Source organism: Arvicanthis niloticus, chromosome 1 (genome assembly GCF_011762505.2).
Source record: "Arvicanthis niloticus isolate mArvNil1 chromosome 1, mArvNil1.pat.X, whole genome shotgun sequence".
NCBI lineage: Eukaryota > Metazoa > Chordata > Mammalia > Rodentia > Muridae > Arvicanthis > Arvicanthis niloticus.
In genome coordinates this window covers 125,342,100-125,367,142 of record NC_047658.1, presented here as the reverse complement: position 1 = coordinate 125,367,142, position 25,043 = coordinate 125,342,100, and the positions used below count along the sequence as shown (strand labels likewise).

At 41.9% G+C, this 25,043-nt stretch overlaps 1 protein-coding gene across 4 annotated transcripts in view; it reads left to right on the top strand.

Moving 5' to 3' along the window:
- Window positions 1–23,680, top strand: part of Gcnt1 (glucosaminyl (N-acetyl) transferase 1) — a 37,280-nt gene extending 13,600 nt beyond the window's left edge. For 2 of the 4 annotated variants that reach the window (XM_034494483.2, XM_076918263.1), the window contains exons 2-3: window positions 16,636–16,786; window positions 19,358–23,680. In XM_034494483.2, coding sequence (XP_034350374.1) covers window positions 19,505–20,791 — 1,287 coding nt within the window. In that variant the 5' untranslated portion in view covers window positions 16,636–16,786; window positions 19,358–19,504 and the 3' untranslated portion in view covers window positions 20,792–23,680. Of the gene's footprint in view, window positions 1–3,045; window positions 3,069–16,635; window positions 16,787–19,357 lie in introns of those variants that run through there. The other 2 variants (XR_013105796.1, XM_076918259.1) reach the window with 2 other exon arrangements.
- Window positions 23,681–25,043: the final 1,363 nt, after the last annotated feature.

Below are 25,043 nucleotides of genomic sequence, written 5' to 3'. Positions count from 1 at the left end.
CTAGTCCCTAGTTCCTAGTCCCTAGTGCCTCCAAGTTCCAAGTTTTTCCAGTCCTTCTTCTGTCTGCCTCTTGCCTATTATAAGTCTGACTTCTCAAGTCATGCCTTTAAGTCACACACACCCAAGGGAAAATCCTGGGTATCTAAAACAAGATGTTGCCAGAGTGTGCTCAGCTGTTGTAGGCTGTTGAAAACAAGTCTTTTGTCAGGGTATATGGCTCAAGATGGCTGCAAGGATGATAGACGCCTTCTGTCGGCTCCCCACAGGTACAGAACTTGAGTCTCTTTGTCTGGAGGCAGATTCATTGAACAGAAAAGCATCCAAGAGGCTGCCCTACTTTTTAGGGAGGTATGGGTGTGTTTGAATGTTGGGATCTCCTCCCTTCTCCCCTCTCTCTGTCTCTCTTTCTCAGTCTTTCCTAACTGAATAAGCTTGAGCTAGGTTCAGAATACAGAATGAGTAGCCAGAGATGGGAAAGGGATCTGAGACTAGTTACTCGTCTGGTGAGCAGGAGTTCACCAGAACACACATGTAGATTAGTTTTCATTGTGACAGTGAAGTCCCCGATTGACTGAGCAGCGCTGTGCTAACATTTTGCTGGTTTCTAAGTCATCACTGAGTGAGAGGTTTTTGGAGGAGGGCGGCTGTAGATTGGTCCCAGGTCCTTGCATATTCAAAGCATGCTAGCCTCAGCCTCACGATCTCTATTTTTAGATGAGGAAACTTAACACTCAAGAGGTGTCTGTTAGGAAGTGGCAAGTTGGTTTCTATATATTTCTGCTTGCCTTCACCTCTTTTGGCCCAGTGTCTTCTAATAGTGAGTGATGGGCTTCAAGGATGCAGTGTCCAAGTGATTTGTGGGAGGGACCATGGGGAAGACAGTGAGCTGAGTTATTTAACATGCCAGGAGCACATAGGAAAAGAGCTCTTGTCATTGCTCATAGGTAGCCTTGTACTGTCATTCGGAATGAAAATATGTCAATAATCACATTTACCAAACCAAAGGTACAAAACTTGGGGGCAGCCTCTCAAACGGTGTTTGAATTTCTGGAACTAAGGAAGCAATGGGGTGATGGGAGGATTTGTAATGGGGTTTGGTCAGAGCCTTGGGCCTGTCACATGACAAACAGAATGGGCTGAAGTTTCTTCTGGCTTAGTTTCCACAGCAACAGGAATCTCTGCCGAAGAGATGCTACTGGTTATCTTCATGTCTTACTGAGAAAAACCTGGAGTGGACAAAAATGAACCTGAGAGTATCATTCCAGTCTAAAGTTTTCTTTCCATCAAACTGTGCCACCATAGTTACACTTACAGAATAACATATTGGGGCATTCAGAAAAGAGGAATATACGTAAGACACCCACAGGCTGTCACTTGGAAGTGGCCAGGAGATCCTTTACTGGTTTTTTTAGCCTGTGAGGATAATGAGGTTGAAGATTTCTTTTAGACACTATTTTCTGTGTATGTATGAGCGGATGTGAATCTGTTGGGTCTGTGGACCAACTCTCCAGCTGCCTGGACAGCCTGAGAGGGTGGGGCTTCTCCTGTGAAAGGCAGAGTTCCTCACACTTCAGCATGTTGGAGTAATACTACACCAGCTTGGCTGAGGAAGCAGAGCAACCTTTGAGACAAGGATTCTGCAATCTTTGTTTGGAGCAAATCTGAAGTTCTGTTTTCCTTTTTTTTTTTTTTTTTTCTTTCTTCCTTTTCTTCCTTCCTTTCTTCTTTTTTAACAGGTGCTGGCAATTGAACCCAAAGCAGTGTACATGCCAGGCAGGCACACCCTATTGCTGAGCTACAATCCCAACTCAGCTCTAAATTCTTACACCATGGAAGTAGAGCTGTCTGTCATTTTCCCCTGAGAATAACCTTGCATCCTACCTACCTGTGTTCTCTTAATAATTCCTTTCTGTGTCTGAGTAAAAGTCACTTAAAATATGCTTCTGAGTTACATGCTTTGGGACTGAGTGTAGTTCAGTTCAGTGTATGGCCTTTGCCAAGCATGAGTAAGGCTGCTTTGGGCTTGAGCCCCAGCCCTACAGAGACTGCTAGGTAGGTGGATAGACAGACAGATGAATGGTAGACAGACAGACATGTGCTGCTGTCCTGCACTAATTTGGTTACTCTAGTACCTTGTACAACTGGGATCTGTGAGAATCTGTCCTTTTGTGTCTTTGTATTTCAGTTAACATAGTCCCTTTGGGGTCATCAGTATTACAGAGTGTGATTTCACCTCTTTTAAGGCTGAATAACATTCTACTCTGTTGACACACATTTTGTTTCTTCTTCTAGCTTCTAATGTGATGTCTTTTTGGCACTTAATTGGGTACTTATGGGCTTCCTTTGGCTTTCAAGGGAGTGTGTGAAATGTGCAAAATTGCTATAGTTAAAGTCACATGTATTTCTAGCACAAAATTTTTACTTGAATGAGAGCTATGGTAAAGGATATTAGTAATGGAGAAATAAAGCTAGGATGGGGGGGACTTTTGTTGTGGAAAACACAGTGTTACATTAAACCTTGAAGTTCCCTTTGAATTGAGTGGGAAAACCTGCCCCTAATCCCTCAGTTTCCCCTCATCCTGGGCTTTGGCTTTTCTCTACTGTAGTGTCTACACTCAATGGAGTCCAAAGAGTCTTCCAAGAGAGGTCCTGCTGGGATAAGAGGGTCTCTGCAAGTGTTCTGATGCCAGCGGACTCTCCTCAGGAGAAAGACTCATGCAGGCCAGCACCAGCTTTCTTCCATCTTTGGGTGTGTGTGTGTGTGTGTGTGTGTGTCTGTCCATGCATGTGTATGAGAAACAGACAGACAGATATATACAGAGACAGACATCTGGAAGACACAGCCTATTTTATGGTTTCTCTGTACTTGCTGCTTGTAAGGAAAATTTTCAGAGCAGTGTCTTCATTCTTCCTTAACTTCCTTCCATTTAGGAAAAGGTCTGAACACTTCCATTATTACTGGAATGGTCTACATAGACCAGACAGGCCTTAAAATCACAGAGATCCAGCTGCCTCAGCCTCTTCTGTGCTGGGATTAAAAGGCCCAGCTGCCATTTCTCATTTTACAGGTAAGAGATCCTGAAGGAGCCTGGGGCAGAGTTGGCTTTGGAGCCAGGTGACTCTGCTTCTGCAAACTGGCCTGCTTCTCAGGTGTGCACATTTTGTAATGACTCTGTGTGTGTGTGTGTGTGTGTGTGTGTGTGTGTGTGTGTGTGTGTGTATGAGAACGAGAGAGAGAGAGAGAGAGAGAGAGAGAGAGAGAGAGAGAGAGGGGGAGAGAGAGAGGGAGAGAGAGGGAGAGAGAGAGACAGAGAGAGACAGAGAGACAGAGAGAGAGAGGAGAGTCTCCATTTGTCACCTTTCTATCACTTGCAGCTGATGTGCAGAGAAGCAAGCCAAGTTGCACAACCTGAAGATAAACTTACTCACCTTCCTGTTGGCTGACTGTGCACCAGACTCTACTTCCTTCCTGTGTCCCTTGCCTGAGGTCTCTACTTCCTGAGCAGACATAACATGAGGGAATGCCTTATCTCCTCAGACCTCAACCCTCCCCTTTGTTGAGATTCAAGTCACCTGTGATTGACTAAGCTGAAGCCAGCTGGAATTCCTTTCTACCTCCTCACCCCCTTCTTTCTTCTGTGCATCCCCTGGGGACTGCTTCATCTTTCCTGCAAACCGTGTGGGCAGCAAAGGCAGCTCCACTCTCTGCTGACGTTCATGGCTCTGCCTTTCGGGGATTGTGCTGAGACAAGGGGAGGGGGGAACACCCACTAATGGGTGAAGTGCGGGAGGAATTCCCCAGGTGATGTTTAGTCTCAGTTCTGAAATGAGTAAGAAAGATTTCTGTAGATTTCTCCCTGCCTTTAGTCCAGCCATGAGGAATGGTTTTTCTTATGTATGTGATATATAGTTGAAGCTTAGTTTTATTTCATCTCAGTGAAAGTTAGTTAAGAAGGCATTCATGTGTCACTAATGTGCACCAAGTAGTCTAGAATAGAATATAAAGTGATATATATATATATATGTATATACACACACACACACACACAAATACATACATAGGCTAGAACTGTACCAAGAAAGCAGTGAGAAAAAACAAATCTTCATCCCTGTGGTTCTTCCAAAGACTTAGGACTCACCCAGGCTCTTTGCTTGCTTGCTTGCTTGCTTGCTTGCTTGCTTGCTTGCTTATGTATTTCGGGTTTTTTTTTTGTTTGTTTTGTTTTATTTGTTTTGTTCTGCTTTGGTTTTTGAGTCAGTTTCTCTGTGTAGTTCTGGCTGTCATGAAACTCCTTCTGTGGATCAGTCAGGTCTTGAACTCAGAGATTCCCCTGCCTCTGCTGGCATTAAAGGCATGTTCCATCACATCTGGCTGAAGTACCTATGTTTACAACCTGATTGGTCAACTTTATATGTCTCAATTTTTAAGATGTAGTCTTTGAGGGTAGAGAGGTGGCTCAGTGGTTAACAGCATAGTCTGTGTTTCCAGTGGATTTGAGTTTGGTTTCCAGCACCTACATAAGGTGGCTCACAACCACCTGTAACTCTATAGTACCAAGGGATTTAATGCCTCTGGCCTCTGTGGGCACATGTATAAACCCCTATACATACATACATACATACATACATACATATAATTAAAGATTAAAGGTACATTTTTAAAAATAAAAATGAAGTCATTCCCTAGTGTAGATGTAACATGGGAATTTAATTATTAAAAAAAACTTATTTATTTTTTTATTATTATTTTTATTTTAAGTATATTACTATTTTGTCTGCACATAAGTACACCACATGCATTCAGAAGCTAGAAGATGGTGTCAGGTCCCCTAAGACTGGCATTACAGTTGTTTTTACAGTATGTATATGCTAAGAACTGAACCTAAGTCCTCTGGAAGAGCAGCCAGTGCTCTTAACCAATGAGTCATCTTTCCAGCCATATAACATGAGAAATTAAAACCTGATTGGTCAGAAGTTTAGGCAGAAGGACAGCAAGTTTGAGGTCATCTGAGCCATATATAAAACAAGAAATAACATAATAAAACCCTGTTTACACAAGTGTACCACAAACTGATACTGTGCCCTGTTGTAGAGCTGATAACTGACTTTCTGTGACTCCTGCAGGAGACAAGGCTCCTAGGCCATCAGTGAAGAAGTTCTGTGCCAGTAGCAGTAGGAGCCGAAGAGCAGAAGATTTGCATTTTCATTATACACACACACACACACACACACACACACACACACACACATATATGTATATGTGTGCGCTGCATGGCTGTGAGGGTAGGTGCCCATGTGCCATGATAGGCATGTGGATGTCTGAGGACAGCTTTTAGAGTCGGCTTTCTCCTACTATGGCATCTGGATATTGAACTCAAGTCAATATCCTAATGGTCTGCACTGCAAGCCACTTTACCTGCTGAGCCATTTTATTGGCCAAGATTGTTTCCGGTTTGTTTGTTTGTTTGTTTGTTTGCATCTACTTTTTCTTCCTCTTCCTCTTCTTTTTCTCCTCCTCTTCTTTCTCCTCCTCGTTTGACTTTATCTTCCCTCCCTTCCTCCCTTCCTCCCTTCCTCCCTTCCTCCCTTCTTCCCTTCCTCCCTTCCTTCCTTCCTCCCTCCCCTCCTCCCTTCGTTCCTTCCTTTCTTTCCTGCCATTTGGTGTGCTTTCGTTTCTGAGACAGAATAAGGATCTTATACAGGTTAGGCAGGCCTTGAACTCTTGGTTCTCTTGCATCTACCTCACAAGCACTGGGACTATACAGATGTATACCACTATGCCCAGCTTCGTGAAATCCTAATGTTGACAGAGCAAGTAGATGATAATGAGGTGATAACTACAAGATGACTTTAAGTATTTATTTTATTTAATGAGTTTGAGTGTTTCCCTGCTGTTGAGTGAGATATTTAAAATGGCGGCATCCGATCTGGCTTGTAGTTACAGAGCCACCATGTTCCCGACTAGGCGAGGCCCGTGGCCATGAGCAGCAGCAGTGTATTCTCAGCCCCTGCTCGGCTCAAGCAGCCAGTTCAGGCGGCCAGAGACACTGGCCTTGCCACCCACAAGATGCCAGTATGGGAGATGGCTCTGCCAATCTTCTATGCTGTCTCCACAAGGCTAAGCTGAGCCCAGACCATTCCTCCATTCACACGGTACCCAGTATGAATGAGACTCTAATGTTTAAAGATTATCTAATAGCTTTATATATTTGGTAGTGCTCAATAACAAGATGCTCATAGAATTGGAGGTGTTACCCAATACCCAACCTAGATATATCAATTACCTTTGACTGCTAGAGACACAAGGGCTTCTGCTGCCATGTCCCCGCCCCCCTTTCTCGACCTGTCTCCCCTAGCTCCTCCTCTTCCTTCTCCTCTTCCTCTCCTTACTCCTCCCACTTTAGCTCCTCCCAACGTTCTGGGAAATTTTGCAGCTACAGCCTGCATACTTGTGCACCATGTGTGTGTTTGGAGCCCACGGAGGCCAGCAGAGGGCATTGAGTCCTGCAGAACTGGAGTTACAACTGGTTGTGAGCTATGATGTGGGTACAGGAATTGAACTCTGATCCTTGCTGTTAACTGCTGAGCCACCTCTTAAAGCCCTAAAATCAGTTTTAATAAAGACTGAACAAACATTCAAGTCTTTTGCCCTACATACTGAAAGCTTCTGTTTAGGTAGAATAGACATCATTGATATTAATACTTACGCTATTAGAAACTACAAGGGGGGGGGGGGGCGAAGAAACGGGTCAGTACTTAAGATCACTTGCTGCTCTCCCAACAGATGAAAGTTCAGTTCCCAGTGCTCAGATTGAATGGTTCACAACCACCTGCAACTCCAGCCTGAGGGCTTCTAACACCCTCTGGCCCTTTGTAGACACTGACACACACACACATAAATAAGAACAAATAAGTATTTAATTATACTTTATGTGAAAATAACAACAGTAAATCGTCACATCAAAACAGAAGCCATCATTTTTGTATTTTTTTTTTTTAAAGACGTTAGCTGGCAATGAGGAAAAAATCAGGACAGTAGTGCTTTACATGTTTTAGCTGAACTTAAAATAGTTGCATTGTAATCCTGTTTCCACAGCTCTTCGGTTGAGAAATTGCATACCACAGAGCCCCTGGTGAGGTCTATGAAGCAAGAGAGAAGGATGCCTAGTGCTCGGTGTTCTGCAATGCTTTAAAGACTTAACGAGTACTTGTATTTTCTGTCTACTGTAAGCCGGTGCTTATGTTTGAAAAGGCTGAGTGTTAGCACGCCATGATTTCTCTTCTGGTTTGTGTTTCCAAATTAACATTTTTTTCTTTTTTCTTCTTTCTTCTTTGTGAGACAATGGCTTGTTTGTTGTGTCACCCTGACAGTCTAGGAACTTGCTGTGTAGACCAGGCTGGCCCACAGAACTCAGAAGGATCACCTGCCTCTGACCTCAGAGTACTGGGATTAAAGATATGAGGGAATAGATAGATGCTACACTCTTACTCATTCAGCAATCTGGTGATCGGCTATGCCTGGCACTGGGTTTGACTCTCCTTTCTTCACCATGTAATCAGACTTTGTTTGTAATATTCTGTGGGGAAGAAATCTCGCTGGCGGGGAGAAGAGGGAGTCCTGCGGTCTGGCATCAGGGTCTGGGGCAGGCTTCCCACGCCACCAGTGGAGGGTCCCACATTGGTACAGCCGCCTCAGGCTGGAGGTGGGTGGCTCAAGTTTCCAAAGGCTGGGAACCTGGCGGTGGCAGATCAGACAACATGTGGAGTCTGGTTTTCCAAAGCTTTTATTGTTCATGGCATGGTAAATGAATGTAGGTGGTACGCGCTTCCCCCGCCAAAGGCCAGGGGAGCCTAATTTTATAGGGAGGGGAAAAGGGGGCGGGGATAACTTAATTAGCTACGCCCCTGGCCTTTAGATAACTCATTAATATTTAAATCTCTGGAGGTGGAGACCTCTACCTGTGCTACATGATTGAAGGTTGCAGGTTAAATGGAGTTACCTCGTCCAAGGCCCAACAATATTCAAAATAAATACTCTTTTCAATGGATCGGAAAAAAAAAAAAAAAGGCAACTTAGTGCCACCTATAAAAAAGTCTGTGTTACTTAATGTGTCCCCCCCCCCCCAAGTGGGAGCCTCAGAAAACTCCAGACAAATTTTGAGAGCAGTAAATCCATGGCAAAAGCTTTCCTTGTGGTTAAAGTCTCTTTCACTGGGAGACATCAGAATATAAGCAGACCTCAGTAAGTGACATACAACAGTGGGCAGGTAATAGAAACCACCTTCTAAGAGGCTGGGAAGGGCAAAGGATGGGAAGAGGGAAGAGGGGCTGTGAAGGTGCAGATAACAAGAAAGAAGAACCCCACCCACATGTCCAGTCCTTGCTGTCTCATTTTAGCACATCTCTTGGCCTGCTCCTGGTGGCACTTTAGGCTTTCTCACTGGAGTCAGAATCCTGAGACACTTGTATGGCTTGGTATTACACACAGGAGTTGGTATCCTGCTCATGTCCCAGCAGTCGCTGAGAGAGACTGAGCACAAGAGTATTGCCTGGGACGAGATGCTAACTGGAGAGATTTAGACCATGCTTCCTGCTGCAGTGGGATGCAGAGTCTGCCCTGCATGCCCATATGGTTACATAGGTGTGTGCATATATTTTGTGTACATGTTTATTTTATTTTTATCTATCTAGCTATCTATCTTTCTATCTACCTACCTACCTATTTATTTGTTTTTCAAGATATGATTTCTTTGTAAAGTCTCGGCTGTTTTAGAACTTACTCTATATACCAGGCTTCACTCAAACTCATAAAGATCTGCCTGACTCTGCCTCCTAAGTGCTGGGATTAAAGGCCTGTGCTACTATCACCAGCACATGTGCAGTTTTTAAGGAGTATTTCTATTGCTTTAAAAATGGTTTGGCAGCGTCAATGATATGACTCAGGCGATGTGCTTGCCTAGTCTAGTATGCAGAAGGCCTTGGTTTCTGTTGTGAGCAATCACCTCTCCAGATTTGTGCTTTGGAACTGATGAGATGGCTCAGTGGGTAAAAGTACTTGCTGTCAAGCCTGATGACCTGAGTTTGATCCTTGGGACCGACCTACATGGTGGAATTAAGTTATTCTTTGATCTTCATGTGAGTACTGTGGCAGGCAGGTACATGCACACATAACTCCCACCCCCTCACACACACACATGTGAGAATAGAAAGCCTTTTTGTTGTTGTTTTTTTTAAGATAGGGTCTCACTATGTAGCTCTGGCTATTCTGTAGATCACTATGTAGACCAGGCTGGCCTTGACCTCCCAGAGATCTGCCAGCCTCTGCCTCCTGAGTGCTAGGATTAAAGGTGTGCACCACCTTGCCCAGCTTCTTCTGTCTTGCTGTAGAGGCCAGGCTGAACTGGTGCTTGAACCTCCTGTCTGCCTCCTAAATGCTGGGATTATACTTGTGGACCACCATGCTTGATTTTTTTTTTTTTTTAATTATTAAAAATGGACTTGTCGGGTCTCAGGCTCTTCGTGTATCTAGACATGAGCTCAAGCTGGCCTCTAGAAGGATTTCTGGGGTTGGATAAAAGCCACTGTTGCTTAGCAACTTGTGAGATGGCTTCTCCATCCCCCAAAGAGTTTTTCATCACAGCTAGTCCTTATAATCCAGGTGATTTGTCTGCCTGCTCTCTCTGTTCTCCATCTCTTGCTGTCTGCACCACTCTCCTGCTTCTCCAGCCATGGCCATGTCCAGTCTGTGTTTCTCTCTTCTCTGGACTCTTCCAGATGCCTCTGGATATTTTCTCTCTTATTTCCAATAAAAATCCTTCCCCCTAATGGAGTAGATATGTCGATGGTTTACATACAATCATAATGAAGGTCTAGCCTTAGCCACAGCGTGCATTTCTTAAAATACTTACTGTTCCAAATTGTTTCTCTTTGTGCAGTGGTCTTTCTGAAAATTAACTTACACTTGTAAATGTGTGGTTTGGGGGATGAATATGAGTGAATCTTTTTTTTTTTTTTTGAGAAATAGATGTGTGTCCTGGTTATATCAAATAGATTGTGGTTTTGAAATGTCCTCATCTGCATTGGCCGTCTTCTTGTGTTTCTTGCATATTCCAAGATGAATCTGATCTGACAATCAGTGGTTTGCGGGCCTTGCTTGCATCTTCTGTAAAAATAGCCCTGCCCTGGCTTGCACCCTTAGCCCTGCTTGACTTGTTCCTGTCTGATCCTTACATACTGAACTGTGGAAAATAGTCATTTCTTGGTTAAATAAAGGTAGAAAGGGGCCTGTGTTTTACAGCAGCAAGGTAAACCGTGTCCCCATGGGGCTCTGACTAGTTATGGGCTTTGTTGAGCAAAGTCCCCTTCCACAGTCATTTCCTGTGGTGTACTGCTCCTGATCTTGCTTTACTGAACTTCATCTTTCTCCTTCCCTCTGCCTCCCATCCTTTCCCTCTTCTTCTTCTCTTCTTCTCTGATATGGGGGATGGATCCCACAGCCTAGAGCATAGTTTTATTGGATTTTGTTTGATAGCGTTTACGTTCTAAGACCCAAGATTTTCGGAGCTAAACCATGGGAAGCTAGGTGTGTGATTGCTGTCACTCTAGCACATACCCGGCATCTTTGAACTCTATGGTTGTGTTCCTAGTTCACTTCTTTTGCTTTGTTTTCAAAGTAGCTATCAAATTCAGCCCAAAGGCTGCTGTCGATTAAACTGTTCTGCAGTGTTTTCACTCCATCCGTTTATCTTTGTGAACATATCCCTCTTGGGACCTTTCCTGCTGCTGTTCGCTCTGTCACAGTTCTGGGATTCGAGCTCTGTGTTTGAGCTGAGCTTGGGCAGCTTCCTGAGAACAGGTTCATGGGGTAAGTGTGCTTTCTACTCGAGGTCCTTTTACTCTCTTGGTGATTCTGGTTATGCTGTGTAAGACTCCTATGTTTTCCCATGCTGTTCCTTGAATCATTTTGTCTACATAACTCCTACCCTTTCTATTGAGTGTTCTTATTTTTGCTACCACGTCATTAATGTTCAAGAGCCTATTTTTATTTGCTAGGTGTTCTGTGGTTTCCTGTTTGTTCTACTAACCTATTGCTATAGGAAAACCACCTCGACTGCAGCCCCATCTGTTTTATACTTTATTCACACGCTCCAGGGTTCAGTTAAGACCCTGGCAACAGTGACAATCATTTATGCATTTGCTTATGGCACCTGTAATGACTGGAGCTGATAGCTGGGGTCCCACACTCTCATACCTTCCCGTGGCTTCTCATAGCATGGAATCTATTTTGAAAAAAGTTTCTGGTGAGCCCATTTTCTAAGGCAGCAAGGTGGAAGCTGTATGTTCCTATGTGGGCTGCCATTGCCACTCAGTATCATTCCTGCCAAACTCTACTGGTCCACATGATCAATTTTGTGTGTGTGTGTGTGTGTGTGTGTGTGTGTGTGTGTGTGTGTGTAGTGTGTCAGGGGGCAGGGATGACTATGGGCTGGCAAAGTCACCTTATGGAAGAGCATAGGAGAGTACTGTTCTAGCAGCTTTCTGACAATGTAATTTACCTCACAGTTTTTATGTTTTTCAATTTTACTTGTTTGTTTAAGGTGTGTGTGTGTGCATATACCTCTGTGCATGTGCCTCCTGAATGAGTCATGGTGCATGATGGAGGTTCGAGGACAACCTGCAGAAGTCAGTTTTCTCCTTCCACTGTGTGGGTGCCAGGGATTGTCAAGCTTGGCAGCACACACCTTTACCTGCTGTGTCTTCTCACTAATCCCATCATCTATTTACTTTTGAAGAGACAATGTCTCTCGGAGAATGCTGATAGTAGTTTTCTTCTCCGTAAGCTCTGTTTCCTTTGAAGTGTTCATTGTTAAGAAAAGTATTTTAAGTCTCATTGCCTCTTAGTCTAGATTCCCTGATAGATAAACTGCCTTGCTTTGGTAACCAAAATTCCAGGAACTGATGGGGCAAACAGGTGAGCTAGAACGAGATCTGTTCCACGTGCTTGGATCCTTCTGGTGTTTGCTGGGGAACCTACACGCCTTTCCTGGGGCACTTCTGCAGAAAGGAAACCTTGAATCTTGGCCAGGCTTGAGACCCAAGTGTTTCATAAACAGCTTCTAAAGCTCTTGAAGGGTGCACCAGCCTGCATCAATCCCTGAACCTTTTGAAGATCTATAGCATAAATAGAGTTCATCCCTTCTGTTTGCTGTGGGCTGGGATCCACATGGCTTCTCCATTATTTGTGTTCACTCTATTCTTCCAGTTTAGGGAGGTTGGTTGGTTGGTTGGTTGGTTGGTTGGTTGGTTGGTTTTTCTAACTCCTTTCTTCATCCAGTGTCATTTGTTTTCCTTACTACTTCATTGAGGACCAAGATGCCTCTTGCATTGCAGGTGGTTATTTACTTTATGTTGTAACCCAGTAAGTGTATTGTCCTTGAGGCATATCGTTCTTCTCTTGTTCCCTTTCCTTTACCAACTCTCCTTATTACTGGCACAAAAACAAAACAACAACAACAACACAACAACAAACCAAGAGTTTGTTTTTAGAGCGCAGTCTTGTGTTGTTTAAGTCACACATTCATAGCCTCTATTTTCAGGGTCTTCTCTTCCTTCTCACTTCGGAATTATTTTGCTCCAATTCTTTTCAGTTCTATTTACTACATAAATTAAGAATCTTTAGCAAGGTATAGTAGCTTGTGCCTTTAATTCCAGTGGTAGATGGGAGGCAGAGGCAGGCGGATTTCTGAGTTCGAGGCCAGCCTAGTCTACAGATTGAGTTCTAAGACAGCCAGGGCTACACAGAGAAACCCTGTCTTGAAAATCAAGACAAACAACAACAACAAAAAGAATCTTTAGTAAGTTGTTAGCATAGCATTCATACATGTTTCTCTCCAACTTCTGTTTGTCATGGAAATCCCTTCTTCTGTAAAGTCGTGTCTTCCTGTCTCCTCACTTTAAGAGAATCCTCTACTAGTTGAAGTTTAGTGAAAATTTTTACTGAACTGCTGTCTCCATTTACCATGGTGATAAATGTACAAAATCAAAGTCATTACTAGTTTGTTCAATTGTCCTTCAAGTCACTGAGAACATATATTAACAGTCTGTATGCTTATGTGTGTGTACATCACCACTGCTGTGCTGTATTAACTTGTGTGGATTTGGGTTAATGTCTAACATCCTTCTATTTCAGCCAAATGACTCTATTTATTATTCCTTGGAGAACATTTACATTAGTATAATTTAGTGTTTCTGAGACTGTCCTAATTTCTAATGACTTCACTGATCGTTGAACTTTTGATGACAATCATTTGTGGATTTTTTTTTATCTTGTTTTGTCTTTTTTTTTTTTTTTTTTTTTTTTTAGGCCGGGTCTCACTATATAGCCCAGACACTTGTCCCTAGAGGACTCCTATTAAAGGCACTGACCACCATACCTGGCGGTTTTTTAGTTTATTTTCAATGAAGCTCAGTGAACCAGGGGGTACAGTTCATTTTAATAGATGTCTATGGAACAGTTTTAGGTTTACAGAAAAATTGCAGGGAAAAGTAGTTTCCATACTGCACACTATTTCTCCCATTATGAACATCTTGCATTTGTATTTGTGTGTGTGTATGTGTCTGTCTGTCTGCTTGCCTGTGTCTCTGGTTATGTCTGTGTCTTGTGTATATGTGGGTCCCTGCCAGAAAAAGGGCGTTGTATCTTTTTTTAATTGGAGCTCTAGGTGGTTATAGCTTACATGGGTGCTGGGGACCAAACCCTGGTCTTCTAGAAGAGCACCAAGCACCACCCCCATGTATGGTGTATTTGTTATAGCACCCCACTACACCCTTTTCCTCAACATTGAGGATTAAACCCAGCACCTCATACATACCAAGGCAAGTGCTCAACTGGTGAGCTGTACCCTGGTGCTCAGAAATGAATTGTTGATCATTCCCAAGGGGTACGTAATGTCTCTTGGCCGCAATCACATGGAGTAATGGTCATTAACAAGCCCCACTTACTCATCCTGTCCCTCTTCTTCCACACGTCTGACAAATATTGATCTTAGTACTCTCTCTGTAGTTTTGTCTTTTCCAGAACACCAAGCATTTGGCATGACACAGTTTGCAATCTCTTCCAACTGGCTTCTTTCTGTTTCACTGAGATAACTACTTCCTTTTGTCATGTGCCGCTGTCGAGTGGATGTTAGCCAGCAAGTGAGGCTGACTCTCTCAGGAGGAGCCTCCTGTTACCACATTCTTGGAGCATCTTCTTTGTTCCCAGCAAAAAAACAAACAAACAAACAAAAAAAAACATTAAGCATGTCAAGAAGTGCTTTCATCTGTCTTTGTAGTCTCTGTTGCTTTAAACTGAGCCTATTCAGGAGTGATCCCACCCAAACATCAATTGTATTGACTTCCTGCATAAGACGTCCACACTGTGGAAATGACGGCTGCGCTCAGCTTCCCTGTTATAGGAACTTCCTCTCCAGGTCTTTATGTCTTGGCTGTGCGTATTTCCACTTTACAGTCTGTGAGCTGTGAACCCATTGCTCTTAGTTATGGTATAACTCAGTATGTTTATCTATTTACTTACTGAAAGACATCGTATGTCCAAATTTTGGCAATTTTGAATACAGCTTTTCAGCCATTCTTGAACTTCCCACTCCTCTCTTTCTTCTGTTCTTCTGGGAGTCCCCTGCCCACCTTCTCAGACACTTTCTTTTCTTGTTGTCTCCTGGGTCTCAGAGACTGTCAGTGTGCCATATTTGTTTTCTTTGCTCCTCAGACTAAATGTCACTTAGCTTGGCTTCAGCCTCACTGCCTTTTTTTTTTTTTTTTTTTTTTTTGTGTTTATGATTTATTTTATTTTGTGGATGTTGTTTTGCCTATCTTTGTCTGCGTGATGGTGTTGGATCTCCTAGAACTGGAGTTACAGCCAGGGGGTGCTGGGAATTGAACCTAGTTCCTCTGGAAACATAGCCACTATGCCCAACCATTGAGCCATCTCTCCAGCTCCTGACTCTTTCTTTTTTATGTCAGCTCAACCCTGCTTTTGGATCCCACTAGTCAGTTCAGGCATTGTAATGTGTCAGGTCCATTTAGTGATTGTAAGTAACCTGGCCGTTTCAGACTTTGGTTAGTCATTTATTAAGAACTAAATTTTTTTTACTGCCATTCTCAATTTCTCAATTTGGTAGCTATCTCATAATTTTGTTTAATTCTTAAGTTGTTTGAATGGATATATAGTATTTGGTCTGTTTTTGTTTTTTCTTTCTTTCTTTCTTTCTTTCTTTCTTTCTTTCTTTCTTTTTTTTTTTTTTTTTTTTTCTCGAGACAGAGTTTCTCTGTATAGCCCTGGCTGTCCTGGAACTCACTCTGTAGACCAGGCTGGCCTCGAACTCAGAAATCCACCTACCTCTGCCTCCCAAGTGCTGGGATTAAAGGCGTGCGCCACCACTGCCCTGTTTTGTTTCAATGGATGTATAGTAGTTATTTGGTCTGTTTTGTTTGAATGTATGCGTATTAGGTAGTCTGTTAAGACCAAAGCCTGGCCGCCTTTGGGGATAGAATTGACCACTTTCCCCCTATGTATGGGGCTAATTTTTTGGTCTCTGTGCATTCCTTGTAAGTGTCTGTTGTTGTATCTGTGCATCTTGTGTTACATTGTTGATTCTGGAATTCACACCTTCCACCCTTTTTGTGACTACTGTTTATTTAGTGCCTTTTCTTTCCTTTTCTTTTTCTTTTTTTTTTAAGAAGCTGTATTGTTGTGAGAAGCCACTCAAGTCTCTAATCAGCTCTGTAATCCCAGCACCCTAGAGACTGAGGCTGGACGATTACAGATTCACAGAAGGCCTTGGCTGCACAGTGAGACTTTGTCTCAGAAAGAGAAAAAGAAAGGGGGAAGTCTGTCTAGTTTTCTTCTTCCCTAAACTAAAACAGGGCAAGAATTACTTAAAGGAATATTGTTTATTATTGACATTTGTAAGTTAATATTGATATTTTAAATTAATATTTCTTTTATTTTTGAATTGTATCTATTGTGTATGCTTATGTGTGAGTATGGAGCCTGAAGTTTTGAGCCACCTGTCATGGTTGTCTGGGAACTGAACTCATGTCGGCTGGCAGAACAGCAAGCCCTCTCTCAAGGCATTTCCCACCCCCACCTCATTGTTGATATGTTAGTAATAGAAACTTCAAGTATTGGTAATTGGAAGAAAATGATGTGAGCAGCTTACTTACCTGTGAGGTTGTTGCTAATATGTCGGTGAGCATTGGGAAGCCTTCATAGCAAGGACGAAATGGGTGGGATTTCCCGGTTAGATTAGACTGTTAATCTATTCCCTGGCACTCATTTCCGGAATGTCCTTGGAGTTTATTTTAGAAAGCTTAACCCATGCAACTTACTTAGCATACATGAGGCCCTTGCTTTGGTTCTCAAAGGAGGAGGGAGAGAGAAAATAAGAAAAAGAGATTAACCTAAATCCCACATAGTATTCGAAAAATAAGTAAGACTAGAGGCCTTGGCAAGTCACATGTCTGATGGAGGGGCAGCGGATAAACACACTGGAATAGCTCCTTTCTGGTGGTGTGCATATGATAAGCATACACACCATCAACGCCCCTTCCCTCCCCTCCCTCTCTATTTCACAGACTGTTGGAAAAGCCTGCTGGGACATGTCATCATCGCTCGATGCCTGGTGCTTGAGAGAAATTTGGCAGCACAAGAGCCCCTCTGAGCAAGTACAGGATGTCACTGGGAATCAGAGCCTCGACAGATTCAGACTTCCTGTGGTTCTAAATGGTAAAATGAAGTCCAAATGTTTATCTTTTTTCTTTTTAAAAATTTATTTATTTATTTATATTTTATTCTATTTATTTTTATTTATTTATTCACTTTGCATACTGCTCACAGGCCCCCCTCCAAGTCACTCCCTTCCACAATCCTTCTCCCTCTCCTTTCTCCCTTTCTCCTCTGAGAAGATGGAGGTCCCCCCTGCCAATGAGTATCCCCCCACCCTGGCACAGCAAGTCTGCTAGGTACATCCTTTTTCACTGAGGCCAGACAAGGCAGCCCAACTAGAAATATATATCCCACAGACAGGCAACAGCTTTTGGGCTAGCCCCCAGCTCCAGTTGTTTGGGGCCCACATGGAGACCAAGCTGTACATCTACTACATATGTGTTTTGGGGGGTGGGTAGGAGTGGATAGGTCCGGTCCATGTATGTTCTTTGGTTGATAGTTCACTGTCTGAGGGTCCCAAGGATCCAGATTAGTTGACTCTGTTGGTATTTGTGTGGAGTCCCTAACCCCTTTGGGACCTGCAATCCTTTATCTAATTCTCTCATAAGAGTCCTCAAGCTCCATTTACTGTTTGGCTCTGGGTCTCTGCATCCCCATCTGAGTTCGCTGCTGGGTGGAGCCTATCAGGACAGCCGTGCTAGACTCCTGCTGTATATGTCCTTTGGGTCTAAGTTACCTCACTCAGGATGATATTCTCAAGTTCTGTCCATTTACCTTCTTGATGTTCTGCTATACTTACAGTGACCAGTGATTTCTTTATTTCTCACTTTATCTTACTAGTAGTGACAAATTACTTCCTAATGAAATATATTTTTTTCAAGAGGCATTGTTTATTTTGGTGTCAGAAATTTACTCCAAGCCAGCCATGGTGGTCCATGACCAAAAAAAGAAAAAGAAAAAAAAGCTGGTGTCGTTGTATAGTTTGCCATCTCAGTGCTGAGAGGCAGATAAAGTCAGGGCCAGGGACCCACTGACCAGCCAGCCTGCTGTACTTGGTCATCTGTAGGCCAATGAGAGACCCTGTTGCAAAAAGGCATGTCAAAATGCAACTGAGAAGCAATACATATATACAAGCATATGCATATCGCCTGAGTGCACATACACACGCACTAACTGATGCTATTTATTTAGTATATATAGTGTGCTATATGATATATATTATCTAATATAATATACTAATTATATGTAGTATGCTATAATATACATACTAATGTACAGTATAATATGCTATGTAATTATGTAAATATACTTATATTTATTATATATTTTATATAAATAATTAAAATATATAAACATATTATAATATACTATGTGGTATATATAAATATTATTCATTATTTATTTCATATATAAGCATTTTATATATTAAAAGTTGTTTGGGCTCTCGGCATTTTAATTTAGATCTACCATAAGTTGCAATTTATAAAAGTGAGGTGTTTTTGTTGTTGTTGTTGTTGGTGGTGGTGGTGGTGGTGGTGGTGGTGGTGGTGGTGGTGGTGGTGGTGGTAGTGGTGGTTTTTACTCAGGTAGCCTCAAACGTATCCAGGGATGACCTTATACTTCTGATTCTTCTGCCTCTACCTCCTGATTGTTGGGGTTACGGATGAGCTCTGCATCTGATTTTTTTTGGTGCTGGCCATTGGATCCCATGTTTTCTGCTTGCCAAGCAGGCATTTTAGAACTAAGCTGCAACCCAAGCCCAAGTATTGTTTTTTTGTAAGGGTTTATAATCTGTCAGAGATTATGTAGGAGATGCAAATCTGTATTGTTCATTGAACATATTATTACCATGGAACTGCATTTAGAGGTCAACTCAACACAGTCACCAATCTGGCTTCAGTTCAGCTAGGCCTTTTCAGTCCATTTTGAATACTCAGCAGAATTGTCTTGCTTCCAGGATTTTCATATTAATAATAGTTTTTAAGCTTTTCTCTAAGAGTGTCACCACTTAATCAGAAAAAGGCAGGATGGATCTAACCCTTGCACCCGTCTCCTACCTGTTGATGTCCTTGAGAGGAACTTAGTGATGATATTGAGATAGAGGTACTTGTTCTCAAACCAGCAGAGTACTGGCATGTGCACAGTTGAGATATTACAGCCACAGTCTCCACATGTGCTCCTGAACTCCCATATATCTACAGATCAGGGTTTTCCAGCTTTGGAGACGGTCTGTCTTTTTGTAGTTCTGGTTGTCCTGGAACTCACTACATAGACCAGGCTTGCCTCTTCCTCCTAAATGCTGGGATTAAAGATTTGTGCCACAACGTCGAACCTCAGATGTTTATTGTAGAATATCTTAGGACATCCTTATACTAGGTTTGGTGCTTATTTTTACCCCAGTTTCTGGCTTTAATATGAGAACAATAGGTCTTCTATGAAGCCATCTCTATTCTCTAATTAAGTCAACCTCTTTTTTTTTTTTCCTTTCTTTTTTCTTTTTCTTTTTTTTAAAACAAAATCTGGCCTCATAGCAAAGGGGATAGATAGTTTTGAGCCTGAGAAGACACTGTAAACGATTGCATTTACTAAATATGTTCTTTGTTATCTTTTTTGTTTTGTTTTGTTTTTTAGCTCTGTCCTGTGCAGTGATATCTTGTCCCTCTGATAAACTGGCATTTTATCTGACCACAACAGAAGGACACTGGAGGAAACATCACTGGCATCCAAGGCCTAGAGGATTGTCCCACCATACCAGGAAACCTCTGACTGTTCTTTGAAATGCTGAGAAACTTGTTTCGGAGGAGACTTTTTTCTTATCCTACAAAATACTACTTTATGGTTCTTGTTCTCTCTCTAATTACTTTCTCTGTTTTAAGAATTCACCAGAAGCCTGAATTTGTTAGTGTCAGACACTTGGAGCTCGCTGGAGACGATCCCCATAGCAATGTTAATTGCACCAAAGTTTTACAGGGTGACCCAGAAGAAATCCAGAAGGTGAAGCTTGAGATACTAACAGTGCAATTCAAGAAGCGCCCCAGGTGGACACCGCATGATTATATAAACATGACCCGTGACTGTGCCTCTTTCATCAGGACACGCAAATATATTATGGAGCCCCTTACTAAAGAAGAAGTAGGCTTTCCAATTGCATATTCCATAGTGGTTCATCATAAGATTGAAATGCTTGACAGGCTCCTGAGGGCCATCTATATGCCTCAGAATTTCTACTGCATTCACGTGGACAAAAAAGCAGAGGAATCCTTTTTAGCCGCGGTGCTGGGCATCGCATCCTGCTTTGATAATGTCTTTGTGGCCAGCCAGTTGGAGAATGTTGTTTATGCATCCTGGAGTCGAGTTAAGGCTGACCTCAACTGCATGAAGGACCTGTATAGAATGAGTGCAAACTGGAAGTACCTGATCAATCTTTGTGGTATGGATTTCCCTATTAAAACCAACCTGGAAATTGTCAGGAAGCTCAAGTCCTTCACAGGGGAAAACAACCTGGAAACTGAGAAGATGCCTCCCAACAAGGAAGAGAGATGGAAAAAACGATACACCATTGTTGATGGAAAGCTGACAAACACTGGAGTAGTCAAAGAGCAGCCTCCACTCAAAACCCCTCTCTTTTCAGGCAGTGCCTACTTCGTGGTCAGTAGGGAATATGTAGGCTATGTGCTGGAAAATGAAAATATTCAAAAGTTCATGGAATGGGCACAGGACACATACAGCCCAGATGAGTTCCTCTGGGCTACCATCCAGAGGATCCCCAACGTCCCTGGCTCTCTCCCCTCAAGCCATAAGTATGACTTGTCTGACATGAATGCTGTCGCTAGGTTTGTCAAGTGGCAATACTTCGAAGGTGATGTTTCCAATGGCGCACCTTATCCACCGTGCAATGGAGTCCATGTGCGCTCTGTGTGCATTTTCGGAGCTGGTGACTTGAGCTGGATGCTGCACAAGCATCACTTTTTTGCCAATAAGTTTGACATGGATGTCGACCCCTTTGCCATCCAGTGTTTGGATGAGCATCTGAGGCATAAAGCCCTGGAGGCCTTAGAACACTAAGCACTGTTGGCTGTCCTGGGGAAGATGAGGATGTACAAACTGTACCCTCATCTGCTTCCCTTCTCTCCTATGGGGTCCTCCTTGGGGTGATGACTTTAAAGTTTCCTGTCAGGGAAGCTGCATGAATCCTACAGAATATCGTTACAAGAGAGACTGATACATTAAGTGTTCTAGAGTAAATGTGAGGACTGAGTTAGTTACGGGAAGATTTTATGGACAGGGGGATCCAGGTGATTGGGAGAGAGACCAATGGAAAACATCAGCCTCAAGAACTAATCAAAGAACCCAGGTACTTAATCTAAATGACATTTGATTTGTGCCAAAAGTCTCTTGAGAATTTTAAACACGATAATTTTCTTGACATGAATAAATTTGTAGCAATAACCAATCACAAAGATATGATTTTATCTTGTATGGGGTTTTTTTGATTTTACTCTAACTTATCTTTGTAAATAATTTCCTTCCTGCTGTGATTTTGGGTAGTGAGTCTCCACACATTATCTCAGGGAGCTTAAAAAAAAATATGTTTGGCACGAATAGCCCTGTCTTAATTTTTGCTTACAACTACGCATACATGTTTTCAAAAGCAAAGTGGAGAAAGGACAGTTTCTAGTTCACCGATTTCTATGAATATTCTTCAGTTACTAAGAAGGACCCAGCTGGGTATGTGGCCTGTGATGAAGGAGGATTATTTAAGCTCATGTGATAGTGGCCAGGCTGGGCAAGATAACAAAAACTCATCTCTTTAAAAAGGAGAAGACATCAACTCAATTTTACAGATACATATTTTTTCTTTGTCTTGTCTTCCCAGACTGCATACTGTCAAGCTGCACACACATTGCTGTTTTAGGACCCTATATCTGTGTTTTGGGTCTTTGACCCAGTCACCTGTAACTAGTGCAGAAAACTAGGGAGGGCCAAGTTGGCATCCAAGGGAAGCAGGGAATCTACTAAGGCCGATGCTCAGCCCCTGGCACAAGTTTAAAGCCAGCAATTGGCACTGTCCCAAGAAATTAAGGCTTCTGCCTACTGGATCCGATTGTGTCTCAGGTGGCAGCATTCTGGCCTTGAGTATTCATGTTATCTGCCCACTGGCTTTTCTTAACCTGCTAGTTACTAGTTTCTTCCTCTCTTGTGGCCTTGATGAGGGGGAAAGAAGTAGAGAAGTATGCTGTGTCCACATGAGATATTTGAAAAGAGCTGTGTTTTCACTAAAAGACAAGGGTTTCTTCAGTTCTGTCTCTCTTCTCCAGTGCAGGGGGGTTGTTTGTTTGTTTTCCCTTATTATTTAGCTAAACCTAAACTGTTCATTCAGAATTCTAGTGAATGTGAAGACTTGCCATTTGATTTTAAATAAGAATCATTACCATGTATCTTTATTTTTAAAACACAGCCAACTTTAATAATCCACAAGAAAATCATAGTATCAGACAGTTTTAAGGCATTGAACAGAGAAAGTATGTTTTCTGCCTCAAAGCTATGAAATATATTTTTAATGACAACTCGCATTAGAAAAGCCGAAGATCAGTAGATAAGCTGGGTTTTGTGTTGGACCAATAGAAACCATGGACCACCAGCAGTGATGGTGATGCAGCTGATGCTCTCTATACTGGCTTCTGATTTCTTCTTTCAATTTGGACCCAGCATTTGTCCAATGGTTCTTTTAGTAGAAAGGCTTTTACTTATGAGATAGGACATCTTTTAAATCTCAAACCAGTAGTACCTGGTGACATATCATTTGTGTAAACCACTGTGACTTAAGCAGTTTTTCTTTTTCCATCTTGAAAACACAGGGTTAAAGCAGTAGTCTAGGGATCCGACAAGCAGCAACCCCAACCTGGGGCCACCAGTGGTCAACACATCCAGCCCGGTTTGCTTTATACTAAATGAACTCTTGAACTTTGCAGAACTGGAAATTAATTTTTTAAATTACAAGTTCTTTTTTTTTTTTTTAAATCAATTATTTGATGTTATTCATCTAAACATTTTTATTGTAGTGGGGCTCCATTTTCAGTTAAATGGCAAGTTTGAGGATATTTTTATTTTTATTTTTTTACTTTTTGCCCCACTACAGGAATAAAACTAGGATTCTAAAATTCCAGAGCCTCGAGTCAATGCTGTGAAGCCTCCACACTTCGTGTTACCTCACCTTCGTAACATTGCACTTGTTGAATGATGTCTGATGCTGTGGTGTCCCAACGCCTGCCGCAGGACTTGTACAGTGTCTGTTTACCGTGATTCAATGAATTTTATTTTTAGAGTTTTTCCATATGACTTAAAGCAAAAGAAATTCATACAATGGGATAAATAATTCAAAGAACTAAAAAGGGAACTTGAAAGTAAAACCTTAAGACACTCCAGAAGAGTACAATTCCAGTTCATTTGGAGAATTACAGGCTTTGTTTACATTGAAGTCATGTTTGTTAGTAAACACTAATTTTAATGCTATTATTGATGTCTTTAATAGAAAATTTTTAGCAATCACATTCACAAATAAAATGGGATTCTAGTTCTTAAGTCAATCAAGATTATATGTATCATTTGTTAGAAATAAATTAATTTTAAAAGATTATTTTATAGGCAATTGCCTAGGTTCTTCTGAAGCCAAGGTTTAAAATACAGAACAAAACAAAAAATTGGTTTCAGCCTTGAAACCTGGGAACATTATTATTTCTAAACATGTGTTTGTGTCATTTATCTAGTAGAGTTCATTTAAGTGACTATTTCCTCTTCCCGTGATTTTGGTTGGAAGAGGTTGTGTAGGGTAGGTGGAACTGAATGTTTTTAGTTGCTTAAATAATCATCATCATGAACTATAAAATGCAAAACTATTTATGTTTTTGAATGAATCAGTCATATCACCAATAAAATCTGTCATTGAGAAACCAATGCTTTGTCTGCACAATTATTCCTTTCTTCTTAGCTTCACCAGTCACAATAAAGGTTTCTATATTTGTGAAATGTGTGTGTGTGTGTGTGTGTGTGTGTGTGTGTGTGTGTGTATGGTTTTATACTTGTGAGCAGTGATTAAAAAAGCAAGTCAGAAGACATCTGAAATTTTTTCACCAAGGTAAAAATGTCTAAAAGGAAGATATGGTAGAGAAAATTATATTACAAAATAAGATGAAAGACTAGAAGTGATGGTAAACTCCAGAGGCAGGAGGATCACTATAAACTCATGACCAGCTGGTTTCTAATTCCAGGCCAGCCAGGGTCATTCAAAGAGATCCCGTCAAAAACCAAAACAAACCAGGTCATACAAAGAGATGAAGACATGAGTTTAGGAGCAGGCTGTGAGTTGCATTCTCAGATGCTGGACATGCTTCAGCTTGTGTCTACTGATGGAGAGAAGTTTCCCACAGCTTAACTTCATGGCTGTAAAGTTCTGTGGCACCGTAGTCTGTCTGGCACATATGAGAGTCTTGATTTGATTTCCAACACAAAATGATAATATCTCTGACAAGTTTACAAAATATTCAAGTTTTCAGAAAGCTCTGGAATCCATTTTGCTTTGAGCATCCAGACTGTTCAACGTATCAGACATGATGGTATCTGGACTAAGCTGTCAGTATTTGGGGCGGAGGGTTCCTTTTTCCCTTCGCTGTGCCTGCTACATTCAGAACTCAGCAAGTGACAGATTCTAGACATTTTTAAATGAAGCAGATTCTAGAAAATAACAAAATTTTCAATCTTCCTCAAAACCTGAGAACTTATGAATTTATAAAAGACTACTTAACTTTTTTTGTTCCTTCTTTTTTTTTTGTTTTGTTTTGTTTTGTTTTGATGCTGGGGAGCGTATCAAGGCTATCTCACATGCTGGGCAGGGTAAGGTGTCACAGCTACTCCCCCAGTTCTAGATGATTGATCAATCAAATTAATTGATTAGTTGATTTGGGTATGGTCTCATATGTCAAACTGTCCTCAAACTTCTAATCCTCCTGCTCCAACTCTCAAATCTTGGGATTATGAACAGGTGCCATCATTCCTAGTTTCAGATTTCTTTCTTTTAAGGTGTTCATGCGTTCATATTCTTGTGAACTACTGGATAGCCTCAGGTGTCATTCTTAGAAACACTAGCCACCAAGGGTTTTGCTGACCTAGAACTTAACAAGCAGCTTAGGCTAGCTGGTCTATGGGCCCCAAGACACCTTGTTTCTCCTCTGAAGTGCTGGGACTGCAAAAACCATTCCATCCTGCTGGGCATTTTTACATAGTTTATAGGGCCCAAGCTCAGATCCACGTGCTTGGTGGA